Here is a 16,615-nt window from a genome sequence, read left to right on the forward strand (position 1 = left end):
CGCCCCGCGGCGGAGCGGAGCGGGTCCCCGGGGCTCGGGCGAGGCCGCCCGCCCGCGCGCCGGTCACCCCGACGGCCCCAACTTCTCACCGCCCGTCCCTTCCCGCCCTCCTTCTCGAAGATTCCGAGCTCCGGGACGCCCCGAGGGCGCGGGCTCAGGACGACCTCTGGGTGCGGCCGCGTTGAGGTAGAGGAGCTAGTTTCCCTTCCAGAAGCCCAGACGCCCCGCGCCGGCCGCCCGGACCCCGGCGGCCCCCGGGGAGGCCCGGCCTCCGCCGCAGGCCGGGGGGGGGCAGTTCTTCCGAGGCGGGTCGTGCAGGTGTTGCCCCAGGGGCCTCTGGCGGACCCGCCCCGGGCCCCGGGCGTGCGCCCCTCCCGCGGCCCGCCGGGAGGCTCGCCCCTCCGGCCCCCCTCCGGCCCCCCTCCGGCCCCTCCGGCCCCCGGGCTGTGCTCCGAGGCCCAGCCAGCCCGCCCGCCGCCACATTTTCTTGACGCGGGTTGGATTTGGTGACCACAGTCAGGACAAGTTGTGTCAGCTACTCCAGGTATGGGAGACAGAGGAAATGCCGGGGCAGATCGGTGCTCTGCGTTTTGGAAGTGTGTACTGGGAACTCCCGAGTTATGGAGACATTTGCTCATGTGTGTGCGCGTGGTGAGCACAGACTCCATCCAACCTTAGAGAAAGCACAGTTTCACTGGTAGATAGAACCAAAAACACCCTTAGGTTTAGGGATATATATTTGTAAGTTGTTCCTTTTTCTTTTGCCAGTCCTTGAACTCAAGGCCTGGGCACTGTCCCTGAGCCTCTTTCACTCTAGGCTGGCACTCTACCACGAACACAGTACCCCTTCCTGCTTTTCCTGTGTATGTGGTACTGAGGAATCGAACCCAGGGCTTCGTGCATGCAAGGCAAGCACTCTACCGCCAAGCCGCATTCCCAGCCCCACAATTTTCTTTTTTAAACACTGAAAACCATAAAGAGCGAAAAAGCAGTAGGGTGCTTGCCTAGCAAGGGTGTCCTCAAGTTCAAACTCTAGTACTGCCAAAAGAAAAACAAAGGAGCTCTTTCTTTTTGGAGACAGGATCTCATTATGTAGCCCAGACTGGCTTCAAACTTGTGATCCACCTGTCTTAGCCTCCCAAGTGCTGGTATTACCCAGCACTTTTATTTTGAAAGCAGTTTTAGACCTGCAACAAATTGAGTAGGAAGTTTAATATTCCTCCTCCTCTTCTTGCACACCCTATTCTTTAGCATCGCCACCAGAGTGGCTCAGTTGTGTGGCTGAGGATCTTTGTTGGCACATTATCACCCCAAATCTGTCGTTGACAGCAGAGTTTATTCTTTGTATACATACAAATCTTTTACTTTTTTCATATGTTGTGATGGTAGTTTTAAGGCTTGAATATAGAGCCTTACTCTCTCAGCTCTTTTCTGTCACAGCTGGCTCTACCCCTTGAGCCTCCAGTTCCTTTTTTTTTTTTTTTTCCCCTGCTAGTTAGCTAGAGGTCAGGGTATCTTTGGATGTGTCTTCCCAGTATGTTTCCGCGTGGTGTGTGGAGTGTAGCACTGCAGTGCCCTTCTTTGAAGCCTGGACTGCCTTGCAGGGGCAAGGAGGAGTTTTGGGTTCCCAGGGCAGTGTAGCTAATTACCTCCTAGAATGGTAGTTGGAGCACCATTTTTTGTTTTGTTTTTGTTTTCCAAACAGTAATAACTTGTCATTATTGTCTACAGTTCCTGGGGTCTAATCCTGAAGCAGATCGGCCTAGTGGTCCATGCGGTGTCTAGTTTTTGTTTTTTTTTTTTTTTTTTTTTTGGCCAGTCCTGGGCCTTGGACTTAGGGCCTGAGCACCATCCCTGGCTTCTTCCCGCTCAAGGCTAGCACTCTACCACTTGAGCCACAGCGCCCCTTCTGGCTGTTTTCCATATATGTGGTGCTGGGGAATCAAACCGAGAGCTTCATATGTTGGAGGCAAGTGCTCTTGCCACTAGGCCATATTCCCAGCCTGGTGTCTAGTTCTTGAGCTCCGTCGATGAGAGCAGCAGGGACTCCCTGGCCTTTGCTTCCATCTGGCCTGGCCTGTGTGGGGTGTGACCCAGAGGAGCCGTGCGGCTACAGCATTATTTCCTCTGGAGTCCCCGTCACCCAGCTTCCTTCCTTTCACTGTCAAGTTGGGAGCTAGATTGCATTTTTCCATGAGGGGAGTGTCATGGCTTCTTCAAGTATGTTCTGAAAAGATCATGCTCATAATCCATAACTGATAATTGGCAGCCAACCAGGCATTAGTCATTGTTCAGGTGACATGTTAAACAGATGAGTTGGGGGCACAGCTCAAGTGGTAAAGCTGCTTGTCTCGCATGCGTGAGGCCCTGGGATTCAATCTCCAGTACTAGGGGGGGAAAAAGATAGATAGTATCTCCCTCTGTTGTCCAGGCTGGTCCCAACTCACAGACTCAACAGTTCTGCGTCTGCAGCCAAAGTAGCTGGAACCACAGGATACATCAGTGTGCTCAACTTTCAGATGTGTTTTGAGTTATAGGCTTGGCTCAGGTGATGGAGCACAAGCTGGGCAGAAGCTTGAACTCAGGGCCTCCTGTTCTTGTTCAACTTTTTCCGCTCACAACTAGTGCCCTACCACTTGAGCCCTATCTCCAGTTCCAGCTTTTTGGCGGTTAGTTGAAGACTCTTTTGGACTTTCTGCCCTGGCGGGCTTAGAACCAAGATCCTCCATTCTTAGCCTCTTGAGTAACTGGGATTATAGGTGTGAGTCACTGCTGCCCAGCTTTGTGTATATGTTTTTTTCTTTTGCCAGTCCTGGGGCTTGGACTCAGGGCCTGAGCATTGTCTCTGGCTTCTTTTTGCTCAAGGCTAGCACTCTGCCACTTGAGCTGCAGCGCCACTTCTGGCCATTTTCTATATATGTGGTGCTGGGAAATCGAACCCAGGGCTTCATGTATAGGAGGCAAGCACTCTACCACTAGGCCACACTCCCAGCCCCGCATGTATGTGTTTTGAAGAATGAGAAGTTGAGCTCATCCTGGCATCTATGACAGTGCTCATGCATTTGTCTCTTTAGATCTGCTGATCTTACTTTGGTAACAGGCTTGTAAAATTGGATGTACCTCTCGCGTTCCCACCTTGCTGTGACAGTCCTTTGGGTGGGAGTGAGTCACGATCACTTCTCAGCCCTGACTGGGTGGTGGCGGGCCCGTGTCCAGGAGCCCTGGCGTGCCACCTGCCTGGCCTGCGGGTAGACCAGCCCCATTTGTTTGGGTGGTGGTTCTTCTGTTGTCTCCTTCAGTTTCCAGCAGTTCTCCTTGTGCTTGTCAGATGAGGGCAAGGCTGACCACATGTGCAGGCTTCCCTTGCTTCATGTTGATTTTCTCCAGTTTTCCAGTTCTGATTTCCCACCGTCGGCTTGGCTTCTTTTGCTTCCTGAGCTGGCAGTCCTTGGCAGCAGCCCACCCTCAGCAGTGAGGCCCTGAGGATGGTGGGAGCTGTGTGGGAGGAGAGGCAACAGCTGCACGGAGGGCCGGGGCCGTGCCGGGGGCCTCGCTCCCTGGGCTGCGCAGCCAGAGCTGTGAGTCCTCTCTTGTCAGCCTGACCACGTGCATCTGGCTGGCCTGGTGCAGCGCTCACAGAGCGTTCCCTGCCCCACTTCAGGGGCCTCTGAGGCTGGAGCAGGCCGCAGGCCTGGGGCTGTGGGGCCCGGAGCCTTCTGCGGAGGCTCTCACAGTGGGAGCTTCCTGCTGTCACTGTCTCATCCCCAGTCCATTGCCTTTTTGGCAGCAGGGCCCGGAGATGTTTTCCTTCTGCTTCAGACCAGGCTCTGGAAGGGGCCGGTTCTAATGTGCACCTTACCCTCGGCCTGTTATCCAAAAGATCTCATGACTAGAGGTTTTAGGGGAGAACGTACCTGGGAGTTTTGAAAGTGGGAGGGTGTTTGTCAGGCAGGCCTCCACGTGGAACCTAAGTCGGTTCTGCCTTTACTCACATGGTGATTTCTCTTTACAGAGACACACAGACCGGAAGGACCTGTAGAAATGGCTTGCTCATCTGTAAGATGGAGACACAGCCCTGAGATATAGCTCAGACCCACAATGGCCTGGGCCTGCTGATTCCCCATGTTGTGGAACTCCAGCACCTGTTGGTGTGGAGGAGCAGCTCTGATGATGGTCACACTCATCACCGAGAAGCTGCAGAACCAGAGGCTGGACGACCGCAGCCGCAGGGTCCTCCAGGCCGGCGCGGTGAGTTAGCTTGGGGACTACAGCGGGCTTGTCTCCTGTGGTGTCCTGGGGAAGGCCGTGCTGGAGGGGGAGGCGCCCGTCAAGGGCTGGCGGGCCCGGGTCGGGTGTCTGGCCGGCACGGTGTCCTTGCAGTCCCCAGGGCCTGTCAGCCGCACTGTCATTTCAGAGCAGATGCGCTTGGTGAAGCTGACCTGCAGAGAATGTGAGAGCTGTGGTGCAAGCGTACATGTTGCCTGTTGTCTCCCCTCATCCGGATGCCCAGCTGGGTCCGGGCAGCGGAGCCTGCCTTGGACTTTCCTCTCCAGATTAGCTTCTCCTCCGCTGAAGTTGATGTGGGCCCGTTCATTTTTACACCTCCATGGAGCAATGGATTTGACAGGCTACCTTCAGGACCCCCTGGCAGGGGGAAGTGGCGGGCTTCCAGCCTGCAAGCCACACAGAGCACAGGTCTTCATGGGGCTGGGGTCCTTGGAGCTTCCCTCCCGTCACCTGAGCAGATGACATTTGGGCCGCTTGCACTTGTGTCTACTAGGAATCATGCTGCTATGAACATTCTCACACAGGTTGTTTTTTAATTGTCTAGATGATGTCCAGAGGGTTACAGTTACATACTTAAGGTAGTGAATACATATACATTTCTTGTCATACTTGTCACCCACTTCCTTGCTTTCATCATTTCATTTTAACCTTCCCAATGATGGGCACCGCCATTCTAGGCTACATGGCTTATAAACTGTATGCATACTGACGATAAAACAATTCCTTCCAGGTCAGGTGGTATGTACATTTCTTTCCTTTTGCTTAGTGTAGTCAGTTCCTTCTTTTTCTCTCACCACCCCCCCCCCCCCAGCTGCTTAGTTGGCTTTCATCAATGTCCGTTGCTGCTGTTGGGCCCCCTCTACTGTATTTTTTTCATCCGCTTTCCACTCCTCCTGTGCCCTCCTCCCAGCTTCCCTCAGCTGGACATGGATATACACCATAGGTGAGGGAAAGAATACAGGGTCCTCTAAATACTAAGTATTTAGAATAAGAAGAGGTCCTTTGATTCCTTATCTTTGGAGTTCTTTTCAGTCTGGATGTTATTTTAGGTACATATGAATTAGTGTTTGGGTTTTACTTTTGGGTGGCTTTCTCCCAAGACTGACCTTTTTTAGTCTCACTGTGAATTGATATCTTAGGTCCTGTTTTAATTGTCATGTCTCTTTGTTATTTAAATCTAACCCTATGATTTGTTCTAGTCCTCTCCATTTCCCTGTGAATGCCATTATTTTATTTCTAATAGCTGTGTAGAATTCCATTGTATACATGTACCACATTTTTTGGATATCCATTCATCTGTAGTGGGGCATCTGGGTTGTTTCCATTTCTTGGCTATTGTGAACAGGGCAGCAATGAACATGGAGGTGCAGGTGTCCTTGTCGCATCCTGGTTCCTGTCGTTCAGGGTAGATGCCTAGGAACGGTATGGCTGGGTCATAGGGTCATAGGGTATGTCTATGTTTCGTTTTTTGAGGAACCTCCAGACTGCTTTCCAGAGTGGTTGTACTAGTTTGCATTCCCACCAGCAGTGCAGTAGGGTTCCTCTTTCTCTGCATCCCCTCCAGCATTTGTTGTTGCCTCTGTTCAGAGTATAGGTCATTCCTACTGGGGTAAGGTTGTTTTTATTTGCATTTCCTTTATCACATCCAGAGATGCTGAACATTTCCTCATGTGTTTCTTTTGCCATTTTTATTTCTTCTGCGAAGTCTCTTTAGCTCCCTTGCCCATTTAGTGATTGGTTTATTAGGTTTGGGAGGGATTCGTTTCTTGAGCTCTCTGTATATGAGGGATATTAGGCCTTTCTCTGTTGCATTGCTGGTGAAGGTCTTTTCCCAAATGGTTGGCTGTCTTTCTCATTTAGTAGCTATGTCTTTAGCTATGCAGAAACTTTGTATTTTTAATGTAGTCCCATTTGTCAAGTCTCTCCAATCTGTTGTGCCCCTCGAACTTGGTTCCTGCCAATGCCTCTAAGTTCTAGTGTCTCTCCTACTCTGTCCTGCAGTAGTTTCAGAGTTTGGGGCCTGACGTTGAGTCTTTAATCCATTTTGAGTTGATGTTAGTGCATGGTGACAGACTGGGATCTACTTTTGAGTTTTCTGCATGTGGCTGCCCAGTTTTCCCAGCACCAATAGTTGAAAAGGCTATGTTTTTTTCCATTGTATGTCTTTGCTTCCGTTGTCAAATATCAGCTGACTGTAAGTATGTGGTTTTATTTCTGGGTCTTCTAATCTATTCCATTGATCTTCGGGTCTGTTTTTGTGCCAGTACCAGGCTGTTTTTGTTATTGTGGCTCTGCAATAAAGCCTGAAATCTGGTATTGTGATACCTCCCGCACTGCTTTTTTTTGCCTAGAGTTGCTTTGACTATTCTAGGTTTTTTGTTGTTCCATATGAATTTTTGAATTGCTTTCTCTATTTTGGTAAAGAATGTCATTGGGATTTTTGATGGGGATTGCGTTGAATTTGTATATCATCTTTGGCAATATGGCTATTTTCACAATATTGATTCTACCTATCCATGAGCATGGAAGGTCTTTCCAATTCCTGGTGTCCTCTTTGATTTCTCTCTTTAGATTTTTATACTTTTCACTAACTAGATCTTTTGCATCTTTGGTTTGGTTAATTCCTAGATGTTTTATTCTTTTTTTCGCTATTGCGAATGGTGTTGTTTTCATGATTTCCTTTCTGTTTGTACATTATTGGTGTACAGAAAGGCTGCTGATTTTTGTGGGTTGACTTTGTATCCTGCTACTCTGTCAAATGGTTTATTAGTTCTAGGAGTTTGGGAGTGGAGATTTTTGGGTTCTTCAGGTATAAGATTGTATCATCTGCAAATAGAGATAATTTAGTTTCTTCTTCCCCTATGTGGATCCCTTTAAATGCCCTTTTCTTGCCTTATTGCTCTGGCTAAGGATTCCAGAACTATATTGATTAGGAATGGAGAGAGGAATGGAGAGGGCATCTTTGTCTTGTTCCTGATTTTAGGGGAAATGTTTTTAGTTTTTTCCCACTTAGTATATTAGCTGTTGGTCTGTCATATATGGCTTTTATTGTTTTAAAGAATGTTGTGGGGATGCTGGCTGTATACGCAGAGGGGCGGTCCCCGACTGACCCTCCCCTCTTCCCGCCCTGGGGCCGCATGGCTGGAAGCCACTCCTACGCCTTCCGGGTCCGGAACCGGAAGGAGTAGTTCTGGCTCAGCCCGCCTCCTGTCTCGATCTCGGGTCCACGTGGATGCCTCCAAGGTGGCGCCGCCGGAGGCGGTTCTATTGGGGCATGACGTCAGCCTGTGGGGGAAGTCCCAGGGTGCCACTCTGGCGGAACAGCCCGGCTCAGCCAATTGCTAACCTCCAGCTAGTCACCCCAAGTCCTTCTCCTTCCTGCCTTCCTCACCATGATAAATTCTTCTGCCCTCCCTCTCTGGGAGAGTGAGACTGGTGCAACACTCAGACCGGCTCCCCGGACACGTGGGGGGGGGGGGAGGTTTTGGCAACTTTCTCCTCAGCTTAGCTTAGTCCATAAGAACACACTTTGTTCCTTCTGCGGGCGGGAGGGGCAAAGCCGAGTGTTCTTTCATAGTTTGGGATTTGGGCATCTCCCCAGGAGAAACAGGGAGGGGGGGTCTAGAACCCCAACAGAATGTTCTTCCTATTACTATTTTCTTCAGAGCTTTTAACGTGAAGTGGGTGTTGTATTTTGTCGAAAACGTTTTGGGCATTGACTGAGATGATGATGTGATTCTTGGTCTTAGCTCTGTTAATGTGGTGAATTACATTTATTGATTCGCCTATGTTAAACCTGCCTTGCATCTGTGGAATGGAGCCTACTTGGTCATGATGTATGATTTTTTTAAATTTGTTTCTGGATTCTGTTGGCTAATATTTTATTGAGGAACTTTGTGTCTGTGTTGATAAGGGAGATTGGTCTGTAGTTCTCTTTTTTTGTTGGGTCCTTGCCTGGTTTTGGGATGAGTATATTAGTTTCGTAGAATGAGTTTGGGATTTCGTCCTCTGCTTCTGTTTCATGGAAGAGCTTGAGGAGTATTGGTATTAGCTCCTCTTTCAAAGTTTTATAGAGTTCTCTGGCTCAGGACCTTCTTGCTGAAAAGTAAGGAAGTGGTGAGCTTGAAAGATGAGTGCACCTCGGAGCTGCCACAAGGAGAGAAGCCAGAGCTCGAGGAGAGCACTGCGTGCGTGCGAAGCAGGCTTGCCGCTTGGAGTAGAATGCACGTTCATCCAGTGAGTGCGGTCCGGATATCAGTGCTCTGCACTTTAATTCTCAAAAAGGAAGTGTTAGGGAGAAATAGAATTGATTGTAGTGATAAAAGTATAGGACTATTTCTCCTTTCTGTTCTTCATGTGTGAGCCGCAGTACTGAAAACTTTCTCTTACCACTTTCAGTATTCTGCCGAGAAACTGAACAGAAGTGGCCATTTGTTCCCTTTGGAGGCTGGTGGTAAGTGTCTCAGAAGTCCTGACAGGGTCTTGGGGTTGGAATGGACATGGGGGGAGAGAGAGAGAGACAAGGTCTTGGAGCTGAGATGAGCCTGATCTTCAGAGTAGGCCCAGGGGAAGCTTCTGAGTGTCTTCTCTGTGGGTCTTTGGAGCAGGACGGCCCAGGGTCAGCCCCAGCGAGGCCTTGCCCTCCTCTGTTGGAGGCAGTGTGGGTGCCTTCCTAGGAGGGAATGGCCCCCCGTGGCATCCCGCAGCCACTGTTGCTGCAGCTTTGCTGTGGTACACCCTAGCCAGCCATGGATTTGCCCGTGCTCACCCTTGCTGCCCCCACTGCTCCGGGGGCTGAGCAGATGGGACGTCCTGAGCGGCTCAGGGTGTCCCCATTCCCAAACATCTGAGAACCGGGTCACCCCTGTGCAAGGGCGGCGGAACCCCGTCGGCCCCGACCACAGCGGCTGGGACAGTGCTCAGCACCCACGCCGTGCAGAGCCGTCCTCACGGCTGCCTCGTCCACCCTCGGAGCCCACGCCATGCAGAGCCGTCCTCACGGCTGCCTCGTCCACCCTCAGTGCCCACGCCATGCAGAGCCGTCCTCACAGCTCCCTCGTCCACCCTCAGTGCCCATGCCATGCAGAGCCGTCCTCACGGCTGCCTCGTCCACCCTCAGTGCCCACGCCATGCAGAGCCGTCCTCACGGCTGCCTCGTCCACCCTCAGTGCCCATGCCATGCAGAGCCGTCCTCACGGCTGCCTCGTCCACCCTCGGAGCCCACGCCATGCAGAGCCGTCCTCACGGCTGCCTCGTCCACCCTCAGTGCCCACGCCATGCAGAGCCGTCCTCACGGCTGCCATGTCCACCCTCAGTGCCCACGCCATGCAGAGCCGTCCTCACGGCTGCCTCGTCCACCCTCAGTGCCCATGCCATGCAGAGCCGTCCTCACGGCTGCCACGTCCACAGTCTGACGTGGGTGGGAGGAAGTGGGAGGTACGAGGCCCCAGCTGGTTTCTGTTCCCTGCTGCTCTGCATCCTCCTCACCTGCCTCTTGGCTTCTTGGGATCTGTCCTGCACAGCGTACCGGACGCCACCGTCTCCCTCCCTGCCCTGTCCCTGGGCTTCGCACCCTCTCTCTGCTGTTCCCTCTGACCCTGGCCTACCTGCTTGCTGCTCCCTGGGTCACAACCAGCTGCCTCGCACATGCCTGCCTTGCCTCAGAGGTGGACCGGGGCCTCCCACAAGTCCCTGTGGCCTCCACTGACTCTTGTATGGTAAATCAGATGCACATCCGGCCAGGAGAGCACAGAGAAGCCACGTTTTGAGAGGTCAAGTCTGGAGTCTTTACTGGAGGCTGGTGACTACAGATGGACTCCTGTCTCAAAACATCTGCAGGAAGTGGCCCGGTGGCTCAAGTGGTAGAGGGCTAGCCTTGAGCTGAAGAGCTCAGGGACAGCACCCAAGCCCAGAGTTCAAGCCCCATGACCAAAAAAACACAAAAAACCCTGCAGTCTCGAACAGAGCTTACACAAAACTTTTAAAGACAAAGACCACATGCTTGGGTGTGGACTAAGCAAAAGCAGACCTCACGAGGGCACACTCGGACTAGCTCAGGCACCAGCAGAACTTCCCTATCGGGGAAGATGCGCCTCCACCTTCCGTCTAGGGGAAATCTTAGAGGCCACTCAGAGGCAGGTGATTCAAGCCTTTTAGGGAGGTAACCAAGGCAGATTCAGCGCTTTTGTATGCAAGGCTTTCCGCAGGCTCTGGCATGGACATTTCTCTGAAGCAGCACGCTCTAGCTCACCTAGGCCTCTGCAGTCCATGAATGGCCTCTCTCCCCTCCGGGTAGAGAGCTCCCTCTGCCAGCACAAGGCACCAGGGTGGCTGGAAGAAGTCACTCATACCCTCCCCTCACTTCATTCCCCACTGGTCTTATGTACCTGAAATTAAGTCATTGGTTTCTCAGTGAAAAAGCTACTTTGGGCCCTTAAGACCAAGAGCCTCACCAAGGGGTTGTGGAAGCGAGGCTGGGTGCCAGGCTGGCACCTGGGAGGAAGTGGGTCTGGGGGGAGGGGGGAGGGGTGGAGGGGGTGGAGGAGGAGGTGGCCAGAGCTTGAGGCACTGGGGCCTGTGAGCTGCTGCTGGAGCTCAGATGCCCGAAGGGCTGCTGTGTGTTCCTCCTGGGTTACCAGGGTGCCGAGGGGGCTCCCCCATCCATACTGCTCAAACTGTGGGGCACAGTGTCACACAGAACCGCCCGTCAGCGGGGAGCCGTCACCAGTGTTGGACACCAGAGGTGCCAGTGTCTCCGTTGCTGTTTGGGCTGTGGCGATGGCAGGCTGAGGTCCCTGCGCGGCCTCTGGCAGAGGCAGCCCCGCCCCGTGGCCGGGCTGAGGACACGTGTCAGGGAGAGCTCGAGGCCTCCTCTCCCCCATCACTAAGGACCCTGGCTGTTGAAGCGGCTCCGAGTGAGTCCGCGCCGGCAGGGACAGGGGGAAGCAGTCTGATGGTTCAGGGTGTGGTGTCTTGGGAAGAGGTCGGCTGTTATTTTTAGGAAACAGCTTGGGTGAGGAGGTGCTGATTTACCTCCTCAACCCAGAGCTTTTCTGCGAAGACACGAGGCAAGCGCCACGGAGCCTGGTGGGAAGGCTCAGACATGTTTGTCCGTGTCCACCTGCCAGTGGTGCCCCCGCCCGCACAGGGTAGCCGCTGAGGGGCGCAGCAGGCTCTCGGGTTTGGGCTGGGCGCTCGCCTCACGCCCTGCAGGTGGGAGAGGGTGGTCCCCAGGTACTGACCTTTGTCTCTGTCCCCTCGTGTTTCTGTAGGAGACAAGAGCCCCTGGCCAGCCTTGCGTGGAGGACGGCCTGTCGGGAGCCCGGGAGCTGCAGGCTCCACTTGCCCCTTCCGGCCGGGCCCACGTGCTGTGGCTCATGCAGATGGTGTCCTGTGGAGGCCAGAGTCACCAGGCCTGTGCACAGGCCCAGGCAGCCCTTTGGACCTCGGTGAGAATTCAGGGCCACCCGTGGCACCACCGACCAAGCGACACTGCCGGTCCCTGTCAGAGCCCGAGGAGCTGGCTCGCTGCCGGTCCCCTTGGCGCCCCAGCGGCTCCAAGGTCTGGACTCCAGTCTCCAAGCGGCGGTGCAACAGTGGCGGGAGCGCCACGCTGCGGCGCTGCGGCGGCCTGGGGAGCTCAGGCCTGCCCAGGAGCCCCACCTCGCCCCTGGTGCCCCGGCCCGCCTCCGCCGGCAGCGGCTTCGTGGACAGCAGTGAGGGCAGCACAGGCCTGGGCCCACCGTGGTGCCCTGAGCGGCCTGGCTGGCTCTCCAGGCGCCGCTTGTCCCTCTCCCAGGAGCACCTGGCCGATACGGGGGCTCACCCGCCTTCTGCCAGCAGCACCCCAACATCCACGCCGGAGCTGGGCCGGCGCCACGGCCTGCCCCGGTGCCGCTCACAGCCATGTGTGCTCAGTGGGAGGAGAAGCCGGCGCAAGAGGCAGCGCGAGGAGGCCAGGTGGACACGCCCGTCCTTGGACTTCCTCAAGATGACCAGGGTGAGGCTGCGCTGTGGTTTCTGAGTTGGTCCGTCCATCCATCTATCTACTTGTTTGGTTTTGTTTTTTGCCAGTCCTGGGGCTTGAACTCAGGGCCTGAGCACTGTCCCTGGCTTCTTTTGCTCAAGGCTAGCACTCTGCCACTTGAGCCACAGCACCACTTCTGGCTTTTTCTATATAGGTGGTGCTGAGGAATCGAACCCAGGGCTTCATGTATACAAAATGAGTACTTTACCACTAGGCCATCTTCCCAGCCCCTATCTACTTACTTGTTCTAGTCCTGGGGTTGGAACTAACAGCTTTACACTCATCAGCTTTCCTGCTTATAGCCAGCACTCTGCCACTTGTGTCATGCCTCAATCTAGCATTTTTTGTTGACTAATTGGAAGTGGAGCCTTTTTCAACCTGGGCTGGCTTTGAACCATAATCCTCCAGTTCACAGTCTCCCGAGTAGCTAGAATTACAAGCATGGGCACTGTTGCCTGGCTCCAGATTCAACTTTTCACAATTGAACAACAAAAACAAAATGCCTGTCAATTTGTCTTGTGGAGACAAACTTCCTTCAAAGTACTAATTTCAGATAGGAGATCTGCTGTCCCGAAGGACATGTCTGTTTAATTATTGTATGTGTGTGTGTGTCTGCGCTTATCTTGGGGCTTGAATTCAGGGCCTGAATGCTGGCCCTGAGCTCTTTAGTTCCAGGCTAGCACTCTACGACTTGAGCCACAGCTCCATTTCTGGCCTTGAATGAGAGTCTCATAACTTTGCTGCTTGGCTGGCTCCAACGGTGATGCTTGGATCTCAGCCTCCTGAGCGGCTAGGATTACAGGATGAGCCATGAGCCCTGCCCAGGGGTGTGTCTATTTGTTCACCTCCATCTGCTGTGGACATGTTTCCAGGACAACTATCAAGGAAGTAGATTTTCTATGAAGGGAGGCGTTTGCTGTTTAGAGGTGTTCAGTTGCGAGTGTTCTGGCTTGCCCTGCGAGTGGCCAGTGTTGGCTGCATCCAGCCTTGCCAAGTCATGCAGCGTTGGGTCACCGTCTTCCACACGCCCTTTAGCGGCCCAGCCATGGGGGCGGGCCACGTCCCAGGCCAGCACGGTGTCCTCAGATACTGGCACAGGTGGAGGAGATGCGGGCGTGGGGTGCGGTGAGTGGGAGTGGGCGCTACGGAGCAGGACAGGGCCGGCGCCTCAGTGGCGTGAGGACACGGGCCTGGCCGTGCTGACGGGCCGCTGCCACGATGCAGCCGCGAAGCACTGGTCCTGGCGGCGTGGAGGCTCTGGGTGGGGGCGTGGGGTGGGCCTGAGCGGATGGGGTGCCTGCAGTCAGGGGAGCGCTCTGGTCCGGGTTAGAGTGGAGGCTGGGCCTGAGGAAAGCGAGAGGACAGCATCCGTCTTCCAGCCGGTGTGGCCTCAGGGCAGGTCCCGAGCACCGTGTGCGGTGGGTGGGTGTGCCGGGGGCCTGGGCACTGGGCAGGGCGGGGGGGTGGGCGGCTCTTCTGTCAGGTGGTCTTAGGTAAGGCAGGTCTCCACAGGTCTACGTGTGAGTAAGGAGACGGGCGGCGGCAAGCTTGGCTGAGTGGTGGGAGGGTGAGGTCCAGCTGCCAGGGCCCCGTGCGGTACCAAGTGGGGCCCCGGTGGGCGTGGTGGGTGCTGAGGCTCCGGCCCGCGGCCCACAGCGAGACCGCGTGTGCCGGGCTCCCCGGTGTCGGCACCCGCAGGCCCGATGGCTTCTGTTTGGTGGGCAGAGGCAGGCTGGGTAGCCGCCGGAGCTCCGCGCCTTGGGCGTCCTGGTGGGGGGCCGACGCCTCGTGACTGGAGATGCTTCCAGCCATGGCTTTCCTCTTCCAGACGTTGAAAAACTCCAAGAGCCTTTGCTCCCTGGACTACGAAGACGATGATGAGGACGACACGCAGGCCAAGACGGTGGTGTCCTCTCCGTGTGACTCGCAGGACCTGGTGGGCATCGTCACGCCCAGCTCCAGCCCCAGCCCGTGGGCGTGCAGGGAGCGGGGGGCCGGCCCGGGCGGGGGCAGCGGGGACCCCGGTGACTGGGGCAGTGCGGGGGAGGAGGGCGTCTTCCCTCGGGACGGCAGCGACCTGGACCTGGAGCAGATTGAGAACAACTGATGACGCAGCCGCCGCCCGGGCACCGGCTGGCAGAGCGGGCGTGCTGATGTGGACGCGGAGGCTTCGTTTAGATTCAGTTTTTCCTAAAGAGGTATTTTGCATTTTTACGGCTTTTACAGTTTGGGAGAGCATCTCTATTTTGAAATGAGTTTTCAGAAGGGCGTTCTATTAAATGTGATTCTGCCAGAGTTGCCAGTGGTGTTCCTGGGCGGCGTGCGGGGAGGAGAGCGCGCGGGGGGGGGGGGGCGAGGGGCGGGGAGGAGTGCACGGGGCTCACCGCCCCCACCCCTGCGGTGCAGTGCAAGGGACCCTCGCCTCGCCGTCCCCACCCCTGCAGAGGGTCCGTGGTGTCGGGGGCATTTGTGTCCTTGGTCTTTGTCACATGGTGCTGGTGACCGACAGGCTTGAACCCCGGGCTTTCTGGGGTGGGGGCTCTGGGCCTGGCCTGGGAGGGTGGCTGGAGCACAGGTGCCGGACCCAAGGGCGACCTGGAGCAGCACCCCCAGTGCCTGCCCGTGAGCTCAGTGCAAGGCGTGGACCGTGCGCTGACTGCCCAGCGGAGGGGACTCAGTGCTGGTTTCCAGAGCCCCAGGGAGTCCTCCCAAGACTTCCTGTAGGGAGCACTCTGTGGAGGAAGGAGTCCGTGAAGCAGGCAAAGCAATCATCTCTAGAGAACCCCCAGGCCCCCCGCGAGAGGTGGCAGGCTCACCCTCCCACTCCCCCCCTCACCCCCGCCCCATGAGAGGTGATAGGCTCAGCCCTCCATTCCTCCATCCCCCCCTGTGAGAGGTGATAGGCTCAGCCCTCCATTCCTCCCCCCGTGAGATGTGATAGTTCTCAGTCCTCCGTCCCCCTTGTGAGAGGTGATAGGCTCAGTCCTCCAGTCCTCCATTCCTCCCCCCCATGAGAGGTGATAGACTCAGTCCTCCATTCCCCCCTGTGAGAGGTGGCAGGCTCCTCCTCTGCCCTTCTGAGGAGCTGCTCTCTGGTGCAGCCCTCAGGCTCCCTGGTGGGCAGGGGCTGACAGCCTGTGGTACCCACGCATGGCCACGCCCTGTGGCACCGTCTGACATTTCCATGCATACTGACCTGGCTGTGACTGTGCCATTCCTGTCCGGGGACTTTTGTGGCTTGAACCTGGGCTGCTGCCTGAGGAGCCCTGATACGCCCGCCTTTACTGTGAGAAATGCCCCGTGGTGACGGCCGGTTCCAGGCCCTGCTGCCCCATGGTGGTCCCCGTGGTGGTCCCCATGGTGGTCTCCATGGTGGTCCCCGTGGCGGTCCCCGTGGCGGTCCCCGTGGTGGTCCCCGTGGTGGTCTCCGTGGTGATCCCCGTGGTGGTCTCCGTGGCGGTCCCCGTGGCGGTCTCCGTGGCGGTCCCCGTGGCGGTCTCCGTGGCGGTCCCCGTGGTGGTCCCCATGGTGGTCCCCGTGGTGGTCCCCATGGTGGTCTCCATGGTGGTCCCCGTGGCGGTCCCCATGGCGGTCTCCGTGGCGGTCCCCGTGGTGGTCTCCATGGTGGTCCCCGTGGCGGTCCCCGTGGCGGTCTCCGTGGCGGTCCCCGTGGTGGTCCCCATGGTGGTCCCCGTGGTGGTCCCCATGGTGGTCTCCATGGTGGTCCCCGTGGCGGTCCCCGTGGCGGTCTCCGTGGCGGTCCCCGTGGTGGTCCCCATGGTGGTCTCCGTGGCGGTCCCCGTGGTGGTCCCCATGGTGGTCTCCGTGGCGGTCCCCGTGGTGGTCCCCATGGTGGTCCCCGTGGTGGTCCCCATGGTGGTCTCCGTGGTGGTCTCCGTGGTGGTCTCCGTGGTGGTCTCCGTGGTGATCCCCGTGGTGGTCCCCGTGGCGGTCCCCGTGGTGGTGGTCTCCGTGGTGGTCTCCGTGGCGGTCCCCGTGGTGGTCTCCGTGGTGGTCCCCGTGGTGGTCCCTGTGGCGGTCCCCGTGGTGGTGGTCTCCGTGGCGGTCCCCGTGGTGGTGGTCTCCGTGGCGGTCTCCGTGGCGGTCCCCGTGGCGGTCCCTGTGGCGGTCCCCGTGGCGGTCCCCGCGGCGGTCCCCGTGGCGGTCTCCGTGGTGGTCCATGGTGGTCTCCGTGGCGGTCCCCGTGGTGGTCCCCGTGGTGGTCTCTGGTGGTCTCCTGTGCCTGGTGTACGCAGCCTGGACGTCGGTGGGGTCGGTGGCTCTCCCCCGGGGGGGCTGCGG

At 56.4% G+C, this 16,615-nt stretch overlaps 1 protein-coding gene across 1 annotated transcript; it reads left to right on the forward strand.

The window, feature by feature from the left end:
• Fam53a (family with sequence similarity 53 member A) lies at positions 1 to 14,608 on the forward strand. The gene is made up of 5 exons (XM_048363979.1): positions 1 to 186; positions 4,013 to 4,248; positions 8,686 to 8,740; positions 11,559 to 12,286; positions 14,142 to 14,608. The coding sequence occupies exons 2-5, from the start codon at positions 4,123 to 4,125 to the stop codon at positions 14,418 to 14,420; spliced, it is 1,188 nt and encodes a 395-aa protein (XP_048219936.1). The 5' UTR covers positions 1 to 186; positions 4,013 to 4,122; the 3' UTR covers positions 14,421 to 14,608.
• Positions 14,609 to 16,615: the final 2,007 nt, after the last annotated feature.

Source organism: Perognathus longimembris, chromosome 16 (assembly GCF_023159225.1).
Source record: "Perognathus longimembris pacificus isolate PPM17 chromosome 16, ASM2315922v1, whole genome shotgun sequence".
NCBI classification, from domain to species: Eukaryota; Metazoa; Chordata; class Mammalia; order Rodentia; family Heteromyidae; genus Perognathus; species Perognathus longimembris.